This window comes from Metarhizium robertsii (genome assembly GCF_000187425.2).
Source record: "Metarhizium robertsii ARSEF 23 chromosome Unknown MAA_Scf_2, whole genome shotgun sequence".
Classification (NCBI taxonomy): domain Eukaryota; kingdom Fungi; phylum Ascomycota; class Sordariomycetes; order Hypocreales; family Clavicipitaceae; genus Metarhizium; species Metarhizium robertsii.
Genome location: NW_011942160.1, coordinates 5,080,794 through 5,097,008, shown reverse-complemented (window position 1 = coordinate 5,097,008; position 16,215 = coordinate 5,080,794). Strand labels below are relative to the sequence as shown.

Here is a 16,215-nt window from a genome sequence, read left to right as displayed (position 1 = left end):
ATCCTACGAGGCTTCTGCCGGTTCTCATCGCCGGCCGAAGCTCAAGCCCGCGCTTGTCATGTCAAATGGTTTCTCAACCAAGGGCGCAGACTCGCAGTACCGTCTTGAATTTAGCCCAGCTGTCGGGCCGTGGGTATAGTATTTCCCCAGGTTGCTAAAGTAATACAGACGCAGGGCAGCTATCAAACGCCAAAGTCTCCTTGAAAGATCTCTGCCAGATCACATCCCGGGGCAAATCCCAGGTTTGTCATAAATCGTGTATCCATCTCGATATTATCTGTGTATCCAATAGATCCAAAGTCCTCAAGTATGGCGTCGTAATCAAAGCTTTGACTCATTCGATGGTTGCCAGGAAACATGGTAGTATGAGTGTTTGCGGTGGTTGCGCTGCCCCTGTGCAGGCGAGTAGTAATTGGTGTGTCAATGGCAAACGCTGGATTCGGAATGGCATCCTGGTATCCGAAGCGAAATTGCTGAGCAGGCTCGTGGTCCGTCAAAGCTTTCACCCCGAGGTCCGTAGGTTGTGATCCCGCATGGGCCTTGGCGTCTGGATCTGTCCCCGTTGGAATCGGGGTAAATATAATTTGCCGCAAGTTGTGAGGCTGTGTCACCTCGCTCGAGTATGTTGGTGGTTCATCCGATGTGTATGCATACGGCTCGCGCTCACGCCATATATTTTGCAACCTTTCCGTAATAGAGCGCCATTTTCTTATGCCAGATTCCCCCATCTCATCCGCATCAGCACGCCGTTGCACGATCTGCAGCAATAGCACAACGGCAGGCGGGGTGTGGCCGGCACCGAATACTGCAAAGCAGGACTCAACAATCTCCAAGAACCCAGAGAGCAGAGATGATCTTGAATTAGATGTCAACTCAATAGTAGCCGTCAAAAATAGAAGTTTGACCAAGTAGGCCGATGGTATCATGGGTGTTGATCCGCTTGATATCAAAGAATTGCAATAGTTGAAGCGACTGTCAAGCATCTTAACCAATACTTCGGGTCCGGTGACCCCTGGAAGATTTTCTCCGCTCATGTGCGAAGTGAGGTGCTCACTCAGTACAGATGCAAACGCATGTAGTTGGGTTAGGGTCCTAATAGGTTGCGATATTTGTGGTGGTATTGTAGAGCTGATCGACGTTGCTGATATCTCAGGTACGGGAACCCATGGCTGATCAAACTCAGCAAACTCAGCCGCCTCAACTTGACGGGTGCCTTTGATATGACTGAGTCCTCGCATTGGATGCTGGTGGAGGAAGACAGACGTCAAAACGTCCAAGAAGGAGCACGCAAGCGAAACCACTGCGTGCTGAATCAAGTAAAAGTCACCCTCTTCTTGTGTTGTGACATCTTCTATAAGTCGTAGCCGTTGTAGGAGTCGCGCAGACTTTCCCAGTAAGAGTGAAGCCGCCAATGTCTTCTTTTTTCCAATCAAGATGACGGAATGAATGATCATTGCATTGATACTATGAATATCGAATCCTCCGTCGTCTGCGGGTATCAGGGTATGAGAAACGTCGAAAATTTCCGATATATTGGGAGATCGCGAGCCAGCCCCTTCAGTATACCCCCCATCTTGATATGCAGCAATGGTCAAAACAGCCCAGAGCTCTGAATGCCTCAAATATGAGCCGTCGTGAACATTGCTACATATTCTGATACCCTGAGGCGGGTACGATGAAGCGAGAGCCCGGAGGGGGTCCAGGTTCACAATTGGCAGCCAACAATGCGTATAGGACACGTAGACGTCCAGAAGCCGCTTCCAATCGGTAGGTAGCCTGAGCCTACGTTCATAGGCTGATTCTGGGCCTTGCACCATTCTAGGCACCGTGACGGACTCGCCTGATCTGTGTGACGTCGTATCCAGGGCATTCGCTTGACTTTCACCATCTGTGTCAAGGTCGTTTCCAGAATCCTCTGAGTTATTGATTTGCGCATCGGATAAAAGTCCATCAACAGCCTTCCTCACTCGATTCTGATTCCAAAGTCTTTGCAAATGGTGACCAGCAATGCCTTTGCCTAACAGCGCACGGTGGTCCTTGGTAGCGTCTCTATCTCCTCTCGATAGAAATCGAAGCAGTCTCTCTTCACACTCGGGCATTTGTTCAAAAATCCAGGCCAGTGATAGCTCTATCGCGCGCAGGTAGCCCGTTTGCACCCCTCTCTTTTTGGTCGCCGGAGTGTATGAGCAGGATCGCTGTTGAGAAATGCAGGTTCTACACTCTGGTCGAGCACCATCACACTTTTCTCTGGCTGCACGGCAAGCATCACAGGCAAGGGAAACTCGTCGCTTCTTGGGCTTGCCACCATTTTCTGTGTCGTTTGAGGTTGCGGCGGCGTTCCGAGCTCGTCGTTTCTGTGGCATGTTGGGCTGGGAGAGCCGGCCTTCAATTACAGAACCTGCAATCAGCAATCAACTCGCGCGGCCTGGTCCGGCCAGAAACATGATAGTCGAAGCTGTAATGGTGGGTTCCGGCGCGACTGCTTCGCAAAAATCAATGGAAATGGACCTGGGCAAAGGCCGGCGACGTCGAATTGGCAGCTTTCGTGGGGTGCAGGATCAATAATCCAAGTTCCATTGGCTCAGCTTCCCCGGAGTGGCAGCTCCAGTTGCAGATGTGGCGATTGGGAACATGTTGGGATCTGGGAAGCCCCGGGCAAGCGAAGGAACAGCCCGGATAAACACTTATCCACTTCAAACCTTCGCGACTTGCTCCAACTTGCCCAAGCGCCATAGATTGTCAGTCAGTCGCCTTTCAACCGATGCATCCTCTTCAGAGAGATTTTTCTTTACGGCATACTTCTTGCACCAGCTGCCTGCGCCACTCATCATGGACTGACAGGTCGCCGCCGGCATCGATTGCATCTGAAATCACTAATACATGGCTGCGTTAGTCAAATACTCCTCAACTCATGATGGCGGGCGTCAAACGATCGCTGGCCGCCATGATGGCTGATGAGAGGTCACTGTCATTGGGAGACACAACAGAACCCATTACTCGACCTCGCTCCGCCAAAACCTCTGTCAATTCTAGCGAGTATACGTCGGAAGCACCGTCGCCGACTTTGCCCCCGCTCAATGGCCACATGCCCAGGTTCTCCCCCGATGCGTCTATTGTTATCGTTGGCGTGCGAGGTGCTGGCAAGACAACTCTGGCGATTATGGCCGCGTCGGCACTCAAGAAGAGAATTGTTGACCTAGAAGGTGCCTTCCAGCGCGCGACCAACTTCTCTAGTCCCACATACAGCAAGGTCCATGGCACAACGCAGTGCCAAATAAAGCAAGGCGATGTCCTCCAAAGCATCCTGGAGACCAATACTACTGGATGCATAATCGTCTGTTCTTGGATGGAAAGACGTGTTCAGGGTCTTCTGCGACAATTCGCAGCATCCAACCCAGTAGTCCACGTCATGAGAAGCAAGGAAGCCGTACAAGAACACCTAAGAGTAGAATCAGGGACCAAGTGGGAAACCTTCTGGAGCACAAGTAATGCCTTCTTTCGGACTTGTTCGAACCTGGAGTTTTTCAATGTTTCCGAGTCCGCCGCCGTCGAAAAGTCTCTGTCGTCACTTCGCAATTCCAATGGTGTAGATTTGCCTCCTTACTTGGCACTGAAGCAAGCCGAACGCCACTTGCTCAAGTTCTTCTCACAGATATATCCGGCCGGCACAATCCCATTCTTTGAATCAGCCTACCCTTTGGCTAGTGTCGCCACAGAGCAGCGCCAATACACATACGCCGTAGATATCTCCGTCGAGGAAATTATTCACAACCGTGTGGATATCGAGGACTGCTCAGCGGGTGCGGATGCCATGCAGATCACTCTTGAAGACATCCAAATCGACTGGGCTCACTGCAGATATCTCGACGAGCATACTAAAATGGCCAACCGCGTTACCGAAGCTGTTGGTTTGGTGCGAAGAAGCAGCGTCCTTCCAATAATTGTTCACATTGGATTCCCCAACCCATCCGCGGCGACGACAAGCACCTACTTCTATCTAGATTTACTTTCCCACGTCTTGACTCTGGCCCCAGAAATGATGACAGTGGACTTGCGGCTAGACGACAATGCCATTGCCAAGCTAGCATCTCTAAAAAGGAGCTGCAAGTTGATAGGCCACTACGCCCCAATAGCAAACTTCGATTCCTGGACATCACCACAATGGATCTCACATTACCAGCGAGCCGTTCGGTTGGACTGTGACCTGGTCCGCTTCGTCCGTCCTGCGGAAGCTGTCACCGACAACTTTGAAGTCGCTCGATTTCGGTCGACTGTTGAATCACTTCCAGACTCACATGCTCCTATCATAGCATACAATTCTGGAAACTTAGGCAAACATTCTGCCTTTCTCAATCCCATTCTCACTTCGGTTTCACCAAGGCTTGAATCCCAGAACAATGAGAAACAGCGACAAACAGGCCTTTTGGCAGACTCTGCCACCAGAGCGCTTTATGCGAGCTTCTTGTTCGATCCCATGAAATTGTATGTGTTTGGAGCCAACGTTGGCTACAGTATGTCGCCGGCAATGCATAACTCTGCGTTGGAAGTTTGCGGCGTCCCGCATCGGTACGAGCCGTACTCTACAAACTCCTTGCAGCAAGTACGACATCTGATCCAAGATCCCAATTTTGCGGGGGCGTCCATAGGATTGCCCTTCAAGGTTGAATTTATCACCTTGACAGACTCTCTAAGTCCTCACGCTCAGGCAATTGGTGCCATCAATACTTTGATCCCAATACGCCATCTCAACGACGATGGCACAGTTCCGACTGGTGCTGCCTCGTTTTTTCGTGGAGTCAACCGGGCAGGTCCTGTTCTGGCACTCTATGGGGAGAATACAGATTGGATCGGTATTCGCTCATGCATTCGTCGAGGTTTGTCTCCAGCAAACGCTGTGCGACCCGCCACTTGTGGTTTAGTTATTGGTGCTGGAGGCATGGCCAGAGCTGCAGTTTATGCGCTTCTACAGGTCGGCGTGAGTAATATTGCCATCTACAACCGAACCGTGGAGAATGGGAAGAAATTGGCGGACCATTTTACGCAATTGTTGCAGAAGAGGGAGTTTGAAGGGCTAGGCGCCGGGGTGAAGACAAAATTTGAAGTCTTACCCACGCTCCATCACGACTGGCAGTCGGAATTCCGCTTGCCATCAATTATCATTTCATGTATCCCTACCCATCCAATAGGTGACGTTCCCTCTCCCGAGTTCAGATTACCTGAGTCATGGTTAGAAAACCAGACTGGAGGGGTCATTGTTGAGCTTGGATACAAAACGTTAAACACGCCACTGTTGCAACAAGCAATGGAGCATGCAAGTCGACGGTGGATCGCCATGGACGGGTTAGATCTACTGCCAGATCAAGGGTTTGCCCAGTTTGAACTCTTCACTGGGAAACGGGCACCAAGAAAAACAATGAAGAAAGCGATATTTGAGAATTACCCAGACCAATATGGAAGATCAAATCCTGAGGAGCTGCGACGCCGGCTTCAAACTATGTTGGAATGATACAGGAGAACTTAATAGTATCACTATAAAGTACTCATGATTATACCAATTTAATATTACTTTAGTAGCTTATTATGAGTCCACCACTGATGTAGTGCTTGGCCCTGCAAGCCATGGTAGTATCGATCAGTAGGATCTACCAAGCGCTCAATGTACCTATGTCAACCCTTTATTTTCCTCATTAAAAGGAATGCCTTATTTAAGAGCAATATAAGTCAAATATTATAAAAATGAATCAAGGTCTTTATTGCCTGTAGGGTAGCTCTATATAATGTGTTGGTGTGTTTTCACACGAGAAGTCCACTAAGGCTTAAGAAAACCAGGTAGTTATAAAAAAGTAGGGTAAAGCTAGATAAAGCGACTACAGCTTCTCGCTTATAAAAGGGTAGTGATTTCGTCCCGAATTTTAGGGAATCTCGAGGCTCCAGAGTAGGTGGCCTGCTCGGCTTGGCGTGGCACCCTTGGCACCTTACATTTTGTCTTCACAATTGGACAAGCTACCCTAAGCCTTAATTAAATTTCGATGTTGGCCCTTTTTTCCCCTCACTGCACGTCTTCCAGATATTCTTCAATTAAGTGGAGATCAAAGATATGTTCCCAAAAAAAAAAAAAAAAAACCCTAGGCGCTGCCTTGATTTCGTGCATAGCTAGGCTAGTATCCGACGACGCAAAGCACATCGACCCTTTGTATCAGACAAGAATAAGCTCAAACTAATATGGTGTCACGCTCACCTGCGTGTTCCACGTTGTAACATCGCTTCTACGTGTTTCATTATAGACTACCACCAATAGATTAAGACGCGATGACGTCCTTCAGCGTCGGATCTTGTCGCACGAGATTCGAGTACCGTGAGTGTTCACGTCAAGGCGCATCGAGGACATACTGGTGAGAACAAGACCCCAACGAAATAAGCCGGCTTGAGAGATTACTGCGGCCCATAGACCAATTAACATTGCAAATGAGTTTGCGTCCAACAACCTCAACATCAAATCGCTCCTGAGAGTTGTCACTTGTCATTTGAATCATGAACGTCATTTCTAGATTTGTGCACCAACGATGGATGGCAGCTTGCATAACATTTTATGGGGTTGAAGCACGATAATCGTTGTGTGATTGGCCAAGACCCAAAGCCAAGAATGACAGTGACGAGCCCACACAAACCAACACCGGAAGGAGCTAGCAAGGGGCCAATCAATATTGGGCGAGACCACGATTCATCGAGACTCCGAGAAGCAAGAGCGACAAGTTGGCTGTCGACCCGCCTGCCACTATTGCGGCAAGGCTACAAGGTTACAAGACAAGGGGCGATACGAACCTCGACCACCGTCGTCGTCGTTTTGCATTTAATTCGGATGACGGATTACTGTTCCTTTTCAAATCAATCACTTTTTGCCCATCTTACCGCATTCTCATCTCACACTCAGTGCTATCATAGGTTACACTCTATTTTCGAACCTCACGCTTGCCACTGTCAGCCACGGCGGAGTCTACGAGTAACACTGCCTGCTTCCAAGTGAAGACGGCCGTCAGCATCCACACACGGACAACCGGGAGGCTTGTTCTCAGGCTAAGGACGATATTGAGGACAGCTTCAGCGAACCAAGGTCCAACGCTGTTGCACATCGCTTCGCTCGCATGCTGTTTTGCCGGCAAAAATTCTAGTATATCGATCTGCGACTACCTTTCTTCCCTCTGCTTTACAGGATCGACCTCTCCAGGGGGACAAAGCCTCAATGGATGGCACTGCTGCCAGCAGCGGCGGTCTTCGGGTCGGCAAACTGCTGCCAAAGGGTCTATCAGCGAAGAGGAGGCGCAGAAAGGACAAGAATGGACGGGACTCGGAGGCATCGGGCGCAGATGATGACACACGCAGCACGAGCGCACACAGCAGCCAGCGGCGTTTCAAGCGCGAGCTGACCCTCGAGAGTGACGATGCCAACTCAACCAACATTGCTGACGACGACGACGAGATGGACGACCGCAGCTTTGGGTCCTTTGAGTCTGGCGCAGATCCGGAGACTGCCGACCGGTATGTTACATCATTTCCATCTATCCTTGATATCTTTGTTCCATTCTATCCTTCCACTTGCCCCGAATGCAGTACGGCAGTCTTTCTGTTTTAAGCTCTGAAACAAAAGCTTGGATGGGTGGTCGCGCCAGTCTCCTCCACTCGACCCCCCACCGCACACTATGCATATGACAATAGCAGCCATAGTGCTCGTCTGAACCTGTCTCTACAGCCATCTAAAGCCTCATGTTTCTCTTAAGATTCTGTCGTCCTACTGTGCTATTATCACGCCCTTTCTGCAAGCTCCAACCCTCCATACGACCTTTTTTCGCATGCGAAACTGTTGTGCTACCAATAAACAAAACGTCTGCCTAACAAGCTGAACAGTGGAAGACCCGCATCCAGCTCTGCTCCAGCTCGACCCGCCACAATATCTGCCCACCCGTCCCTGATCGGCTACTTGACAACGTCATCCCCCGTGGTCCAGACACAACACCTTGACTCGCGGTCTCACTTCCTATCCTCCTCTCAAGCCCGCGGCTATTCCAGCGGCAGTAGCGACAAGTCCTTGTCGCCAGAAAAGCCATCCAAAGCAAAGGGTGTCCCCGGCTTTCAGAACTCAATCCCGGAACCTCCTGCGCCAGCCAAAATAGCTTCCGCCGACCGAAAGGGCAGGGCATCGACACCGAAAATTGAAACCAACCCTCCCCGTACGCCACCTCAAGACGATAAACCTGCTCCCGTTATTGTAAACACCCCTCCGACTCCAACAGACCGAGCTGATCATCCACAATTCGCAACGTCTCCGGACGGCAGGTCGTCAACGAATGGGGCCGGCCCTAAACTGAGAGCTGATGGAAGTGCTGCTGCGTCAAATATGAACATCCATAGGAGAAGCAAATCTGGTTCTGCAGCAATCGGTCCTAGCAAGCTCTCTCATATTACAGCGGCGCCATTGACACCTACTGACGAGACTGGAGGAGAGACCACCCAAAGTGCCACTGGGTTCTTTTCGTCCATGATATCTGCCGCTCAAAACGCAGCTACCTCAATTAGCAATACGATCCCCAGCACGGGACTCGGCATTGGAAGTAATAAAAACCGGACCGGCACACCAAAGTCTTTGAATTCCCCTGCCGCTAGCCAAACAACCTTGAACTCGCAACCTGCACCTGAACCAGAGCCGCGTATCGAAGACACAATGGATCGTAAAGAGTCTGCAGTTCGAACACTGGGGTCTGGGGACCTGAGCCTTAGCCAACTCGGTCTTCCTGAATCTTCAATTACCTCTCCCGCGGGCGCCAGATTCGCTGATGTTGCCGACACCAGAACGAGATCAGAGTCTGCTCCAACTGAGCCTCAAACCTCAGCCACGGACGTACTTCCAGCAGAATCATCGAGCCGGCCACGCTCCTTGGCCGAACCTGCCAGCGGGGATCAGACCCCCCCGCAGACGGACATTTCAGACCTCAAAGGGCCAGTTCAACGGTCGTCCAGCCTCAGGAGTGCAATGAAACCTCACAGGAAGAGGGGAAGCTCGGCAACGACCGGAGGAACCATAGCTGCGGCTATTACATCTGCCACGAATGCTGCTCTTCCCACCAGCGGCGGTGTAGGGGCACCCAAGTTGACCGGATTCGCGATTGCCAGCAAGAAGCGAAACCGCGATTTTCATAATCTCTTCAAGAGTGTACCCGATGATGACTATCTAATTGAAGATTATAGCTGCGCCCTTCAACGAGAGATCCTAGCCCATGGCCGATTATACGTGTCTGAGGGTCACCTTTGCTTCAGCAGTAATATTCTCGGCTGGACAACAACGTTGGTCATGAGCTTTGACGAAATCGTGTCTGTGGAGAAGCGAAGCACCGCTCTTGTATTCAAGAATGGCCTGATGATATCAACACTTCACGCCAAACATATTTTTGCCAGTTTTACAAGCAGAGATGCCACATATGATCTTATTGTAAATATTTGGAAATTGGGCCACCCAACTCTACGAAGCACATTGAACGGTGTTCAGCTAGAAGGGACCGGTGGGGACAAGACGGAAAAGGTGGAGGACCAGCAAGGGGTGGTGGAAGAGGAGCCACAAGAGGCGTCCGGATCCGAGGAAGATACAGATGATGATGAAGGCGACGACGAGGAGTTCTATGATGAGGAGGAACACGATGAGGTGCTTGAAACCCAGTCGACAGATATGACAGCTGTTGAACCGGATCCAGAGAGGCCGGCAACGCGAAAGGTGTCTGGAATGACTGCTGTAAATGGCGTGGCATCTGAACCGTCCAAAGACGCATCTCCACCGCCAGGCGGCGCACCCGATTTTCCTGGCCCCTCCGCTCATGCGCCAACAGACTGCGGCGACTCGACAGCCCATTACGAAAAGGTCCTCGGCGATGAGATTATTCCCGCTCCTCTTGGGAAGGTGTACAACCTCGTCTTTGGCCCTGGATCTGTCACGTGGATGAATAAGTGGTTGTCGACAGAGCAAAAGTGCACCGACATCCAGATGGAGGATAAGAAGGGCCTCACGGCCGATAACAAGAGCCGCACCTTTACGTACATCAAACCACTCAACGGCTCGATCGGCCCGAAGCAAACGAAATGTGTTGTAACAGAAACCATTGACCAGATGGACTTGGAGAAGGCTGTAAACCTCAGCGTCTCTACTCAAAATCCAGATGTGCCCTACGGCAACTTGTTTACCGTCAAGACGAAGTACTGCTTGTCATGGGCTGAGAACAATGCTACACGCATTCAAATCAACTGCACAGTCGATTGGTCGGGCAAGTGCTGGCTAAAGGGTATGAATGATTTTTGCATCGTGGCGAATTTGAGTTGCTAATGTGCGCTAGGAACCATTGAGAAGAATGTCAATGATGGACAAGGGCAATACTGCAAGGAGCTATTTGCGTCACTCAGGTCGGCAGTTTCGTCCAGGGCTCGATCCGGCACGGCGACAAACGGAATTGTCAAGGGCAAAAAGAAGCTGAAGAGAAGCAAGGCATTACAGGCCGTTGTCGACTTGGAAGCCAGCAAGGGTGGCAAGTCGGACGGCGGGAAACAAAATTGGGGACCGTTGGAACCTGTCCGAAGTATACTGGAACCATGTGTTGATGTGCTGCAGCCCATACTTACGGGGAACGTCATGTATGGCCTGCTCGTGGGCCTCCTCGTTGCCATGTGGTTTGGTTTTGGGTCTCCGCCGAAGAACAACGCGCCGTTTGGCCCAGATGTTGGATTTTACAGTCACAATCGACAGGCGGCCTATGAGGAGATGTGGCGGCGGCAGGATTCTGAGCTATGGGAATGGCTGGAGGAGCGGGTGGGTATGGAGCGGCTAAGCTCGGATCAGCCCAGCGCGCGAAAACGAGGGATGGAGCACCGGACAGTGGAGGATAAGTTGCGAGAGGAGCGGATGGATGAACGCGAGATCCAAGAAGCCATTCGTGTGACGGAGGAAAAGTTGCGGGTACTGCGCGAGGTTATTGGAAAAGGAAGGCCGAACTAGGCGATTGTACCATGGTCATTATCGAAAAGCCCCAGCAGGGAAACACCTATACGGAGCATTCACATTTGTACATTACCAGCTACAGCCCGTTAGCGACTAGGCGAATTCTATTTTGTGACTGTTGTTTGTTCAATGGATGATGCTCCGAGAGGCGACGAGGGGAGGATGAGAAGAGGACGAAGACTGTACTAGTTTAAACGGCAATCCGGTAATTCGGTACTATGTAGGTACATGGATGCTTGTGCAAGGGGTCCAGGACGGTTTCAGACGACTCAGCAACTCGTCCCTAATGCGTGGGACAAGTTGGGCGGAGATTAAGCAAGCGATAGAGTTGGCATTACGGCGGGTAGGGCGTGGAGTGCGCATGGTGGGAACATGAACGGAGATTAAGCGGGCTCTCATGATGTATGGAGCGACGTCATGGTGAGTGCATTATCAGTTGACAGGCATTACGAGCATCACACATAGGCATAAGGGCAGCCCTATGAGGCGGGACTAATGGACTGCACATGTGGTGAAGAGGGAGAAAAGGGACTAGTCAGGAACGCAACGCAGTTTCAGGGCTGGGCTTCGCCTCGTCAGATTTGCGGATGCTGCCGAGGACGCGACGATGAGTACGCAAGCTGGCCGAATGTGGAATGAGGGTGGAGATGATGGGTTGCGAAGAAGATGGGACTGAGCCACGGTCTGGCGGCACTAGCCAGCAACGGAGGATGCGCGCGAGCGTGAGGGTTGCTGAGGCCTTACTCAGACCTGGACAACATGAGCCGCTGACCTTGAGAGTCTTAGTCTGGTTGGATTGTCTGGAACCAGTCAATTGAGTCCCGATGACCAGACTGGACCGTTGCATGTTGCAACTCGAGCTTGCCGCAGGCTCAGCCCCACTTGACGTATAAAAGTCCAACACGACGGTAGCACGTCCACGTAACGACGGCCCCCTTGGTGGTGGTGTTGTCGTCATCACGACATGGACCCTATTTTGGTATTTCCCTTCCGGAGACAGCAGTTTGGGAATATCAGGATCGTGGTTTGGTTGATGCAAGAACCCAAGGCATAAGATGGCACGGGCGTCCGCGATGCTGCGCACTCTTGCCTGCATCGCAGCGACCATGTATTTGTGTACGAGACGGCAGGTTTCTTTTGTGTTGAACCGATTGTATTAGCATTAGCCAGCGTCAGCGTCAGCATCAGCATACAGTAGCCCTGCTTTGTCTCCAGCCAGTCCGTTTATAAGCGTCGCTTTTTTTTTCTTTTTTTTTTTTTGGTCCCATTTGCCCTTTATCGTCGAGGGCCAGCGAGCATGGCGCGAAAAGGAGTTCCCAAGGTCCGCACCGGCTGTCTGACATGCAAGTATGTACATACAACCGGACATGATGCCCCCCCGGCGACACCAGCTAACGTAGCAGTAGAAAACGCAAGGTAAAGTGCGACGAAACACGGCCGGCCTGCAACCGGTGCACGTCGACGGGCCGGACGTGCGACGGCTACATGCCGCCGCCGCCGGGCTGCATGTCCTGGGACCGGCTTCTCTCGGCGCCGGTGCCGGCATCGCCCAGCCCCTGCCCCGAGGCGGACGACCTCGAGCTGCGCGGCCTGGCCTTCTACCAGCAAATCGTGGCCCCCGCGCTGTGCGGCCCGCTGGACAGCTCGTTCTGGACCAAGCTCGTTGCGCAGATGGTGCACGCCGAGCCCGCGACGAGGCACGCCGTCCTGGCCATAAGCTGGCTGTACGAGAACTTTGGCGACGGCGGCGCCGAGGAGACGCTGCGCGAAGGGGGCCGGCCGGGCGCCGACGACTTTGCCATCCAGCACTACAACGCCGCCATCTCGCACCTCATCGGCCCGCAGACGTCGTGCCCCGCGGACCTGAACACGGTGCTGCTCGTCTGCATCCTCTTCACGTGCATCGAGTTTCTGCGCGGCGACACGGAGAGCGCCATCAGCCACTCGCAGCACGGCATCTCGCTGCTCAACTCGGCCGCCGACATACGGCCCGAGCTGGTGAGGGTGTTTCGCCACCTCGCCATCTTCCCCTACTTCTTTGGCGGCGACGTCTCGACGTTTCCGGCGCTGCAGGATGCGCACGCCGTGGGCTTCGACAGCCTCGACGCCGCGCTCGAGTCTCTGGACTGCCTGCTCGCGCGGGCGGTGCGCCTCGTCCGGGCGACCGACGACCACCGCCTGGGCATGGGCGCGCGCGAGCAGCCCCCGGAGGCGGTTGTTCACGAGAAGCGCTCGCTGGAGGGAGACCTCGACGCCTGGTGGTCGGCGCTGGACGAGCTGCGACGCGGGGGGGACCACCTGGTGTCGGAGCACCACGCTCCGGCGACGCTCCTCGTGCTGGAGATGAGGTGGCTCGTCTGCAGGATCTGGGCGAGTACGTGCCTCGCGCTCGATGAGACCGTGTACGACGACCACGGGGACGGGTTCGCGCGCATCGTGGACGTGGCGGCGCGGGCGGAGGCGCTGGCGGGCACCTCGACGCGCCGCGGCAAGTTCATGTTCGTCATGGGCTTCGGCCCGCTGCTGTACTTTGCCGTGGCCAAGTGTCGCTTCCTGGGGCTGCGGCTCAGGGCGCTGTCGCTGCTCGGGAGGCTGTCGTGCGTGCGGGAGACGCTGTGGGACGCGTCGACCTTGTATGCCACGGGCAAGAGGATCGCCGAGATTGAGCATGGCATCGGTGAGTTGACGCCGGAGCAGGTCGACGCCGGCGGCGTGGGGATGGATCAGGACGTGCCGCCGGATGAGGCGCGCGTGAGGGATTCCGCCGTGGAGGATGGCGATGGTGATGGGGACACGGCGAAGAGGAGGGTTTGTTTCTTGGTGCTTGGCCGCGAGGGCATCGAGAGGATGTACGATTGGGTTTGATACTGTATTACTCTTGTAATTGTAGTTGTTTGCTTTCACTTTCATCTGGGCCGGAAGAAAAACGCCCGGCAGCTGATTGTCTTGGTTGATCTGGATGGTGGAACACGGAAGAGCATCGCGGCGAGCGGCAAAAAGTATTTGGCCTCATTAGGCACCAGGCTATCATGCTCTATATTCTATTCTAGTACAGTATATTGTTCTATGTCTTTCCAGGTAAATATATTCCGTAACGGACTGGTGTATTTTGTTGTTATGTTTGCGGCCGGTTGTCAAAGTGGCCGAAATGACTATGCTTGAACCCAGGAACACCAAGTCGCCTAGAAATAACGTGTCCTGGAACCGAGGTCAAGCCAACTTGACGAGAACGAAAACAAAAACCGGACACAAGTCATCGCAACCTTCTGCAGCCGGCGTCAGCCACAGAGCACTTACACATTGACGGCAGCCGTTTACATTAGGCCGCGTTTTTGTACCTGTAAATAGCACACTGCGCCCTTCGACTCCGAATGCCAGATGAACTCTGCCAAACTTGCAAGCGTAACCGCCGTGCTGAGGGTCCATTACGCCAATCTGGTTGGCCGGCTCGGACTTGACGTGTTCCTGCATATTCGGCCGCGCGATGGCCCAGAAGTCAGGAGAGAAGTGCGACAGCGTGAGTGGGAAGAGTCCGAGGACAGGGGACGAATCGAAGTTGCCAAGTTTGGAATAAGGAGGCATATAAGATGATTTCCTGGGGAAGCTCGGAGGAGCCAAGGATCCAACAAGCTCTACCGCCGCTGGCTCCGTGTTGTTGAACTTCATTCTTTTCCTTCTTTCTTATGGAAAAGACACTGAGCAATGTTCTTCTTATTTGCCCTTTTCATCGCCGCTGTGCCCGCGCTGGCCGTTCCTTTCACTACAACTGCCTTTGATATAGTGCCCCGGGAAACAGCATCAACACCGTCACCGACTTCCGGCCCATTGACGAAAACAGAGTCCATGACGCTTGAAGGTGTCACAAATTCCGCCCTCACCATCCCGGGCCAAGCTACTCCCATGGTAGCTGTTGCGATGTGTGTGCAGACAGCTGTGCCCGACGCAAAGGGACACATTGCCCCTGGCGAATGTGGTGCCATATGGGGTTATTACCCTATCTTCTGGGCGGCACTCGCCGTGGCCTGCTTGTTCGGGTTCCTAGTCGCGGTGCATGTTCTGCAGGCGGCCGTGTTTAAAAAGGTTTGTAAGTGATTTCGACGGGCACTTTGAGAAAATGCAGACCTGGCAGCTGACCTTTTTGCAGACGTGGTGCTGGGTCATTATCATGGCCACTACCTGGGAGATGACGGCCATGATGTTCCGTACGTTAAGCTCGAGGAGCCAGCAGAGTAGAGGACTGCGTCTCGGATTCCTTATCTTGGTTCTGCTGGCCCCTATTTGTAAGTTTGGCCCCGAAACAGAAAAGTGACGACCAGCTTGCGCTGACAGGAAGAGCAGGGGTCAATGCATTCGTGTATATGGCCATAGGGAGAATGGTATGCGACTTCCACCCGTCTCGTTCGATCCTCGGCATGCGCTCCTCCAATATCGCCGTCGTCTTCGTCTTCGACATGGCCTCGTTGCTGTTCAGCTGGTTGGCGGAAGCATGGCCACATCCATGGCTGCGCCGCATGTCAAACAAAGGGCACTACACATATGAATGCTTGGGATTGGCGTTCAGGAACTCGTCATTGTTGCGTTCGTGGCCCCCTGCATGATATTTCAGGTCATGTTGTTGAAACTGGAAGGCAGCTGGAAAGAGACAAACGCAGCTGTGCCATCTTCAGGGCAAGCTGAGGACCGTTGCTGCTGGTTTTGTATTTTTCACTCGCCATGATTACTGTCAGGAATACGTATCGACTTGCCGAGTTTTCTGGAAGGATTAGAAACAACAGCGCACGGACTACACAGGAGGCGTATTTTTACACACTGGAGGCAGGACCCATAATCTTGGGTTCGTTTGGGCTTGTGTTGAATATTGGATGCTTGTATATATCTCTCCTTGCAGAGTGGCAATCGAGGCACCGACAACCGGTCGCCGATTCGGCTCCATATCGGGGTTTATGCCTCATTGCAACCCAGCTGGTCCCTCAATCATGCAACATCGTACGAGATGGCTGGTCTGTATATGTCAATTTCCATTTTTTCTCGTAATAGACCCTGCCCTTGCATACATGTGCTGTACTATACGAATTACTTTTGCGAACGGGCTCATGTAGGCGTTATCAAAACTGGCGCTCGGAGATGCATCGTTTACTTATTAATTATTGACAATATATAATATGATATCCACGTGTCTTGGC

At 52.6% G+C, this 16,215-nt stretch overlaps 5 protein-coding genes across 5 annotated transcripts; 4 read left to right on the top strand and 1 right to left on the bottom strand.

Moving 5' to 3' along the window:
* Nucleotides 1-182: 182 nt before the first annotated feature.
* Nucleotides 183-2,363, bottom strand: MAA_07945 (Zn(2)-C6 fungal-type DNA-binding domain protein; the record flags this gene model as incomplete). Its single annotated transcript, XM_007825943.1, has 1 exon — nt 183-2,363. One exon carries the CDS (start codon nt 2,361-2,363, stop codon nt 183-185), a length of 2,181 nt encoding a protein of 726 aa, XP_007824134.1.
* A 551-nt stretch (nt 2,364-2,914) lies between these two features.
* On the top strand, nt 2,915-5,506 carry MAA_07946 (quinate 5-dehydrogenase; the record flags this gene model as incomplete). Its single annotated transcript, XM_007825944.1, has 1 exon — nt 2,915-5,506. One exon carries the CDS (start codon nt 2,915-2,917, stop codon nt 5,504-5,506), a length of 2,592 nt encoding a protein of 863 aa, XP_007824135.1.
* A 1,734-nt stretch (nt 5,507-7,240) lies between these two features.
* On the top strand, nt 7,241-11,029 carry MAA_07947 (GRAM domain-containing protein; the record flags this gene model as incomplete). Its single annotated transcript, XM_007825945.2, has 3 exons — nt 7,241-7,536; nt 7,903-10,322; nt 10,374-11,029. 3 exons carry the CDS (start codon nt 7,241-7,243, stop codon nt 11,027-11,029), a joined length of 3,372 nt encoding a protein of 1,123 aa, XP_007824136.2.
* A 1,300-nt stretch (nt 11,030-12,329) lies between these two features.
* MAA_10867 (4'-phosphopantetheinyl transferase) lies at nt 12,330-13,897 on the top strand (the record flags this gene model as incomplete). Its single annotated transcript, XM_011412786.1, has 2 exons — nt 12,330-12,379; nt 12,439-13,897. The coding sequence occupies 2 exons, from the start codon at nt 12,330-12,332 to the stop codon at nt 13,895-13,897; spliced, it is 1,509 nt and encodes a 502-aa protein (XP_011411088.1).
* Nucleotides 13,898-14,734: 837 nt separating this feature from the next.
* Nucleotides 14,735-15,265, top strand: MAA_07948 (C6 zinc finger protein; the record flags this gene model as incomplete). Its single annotated transcript, XM_007825946.2, has 2 exons — nt 14,735-15,116; nt 15,177-15,265. 2 exons carry the CDS (start codon nt 14,735-14,737, stop codon nt 15,263-15,265), a joined length of 471 nt encoding a protein of 156 aa, XP_007824137.2.
* Between the last annotated feature and the right edge of the window lie 950 nt (nt 15,266-16,215).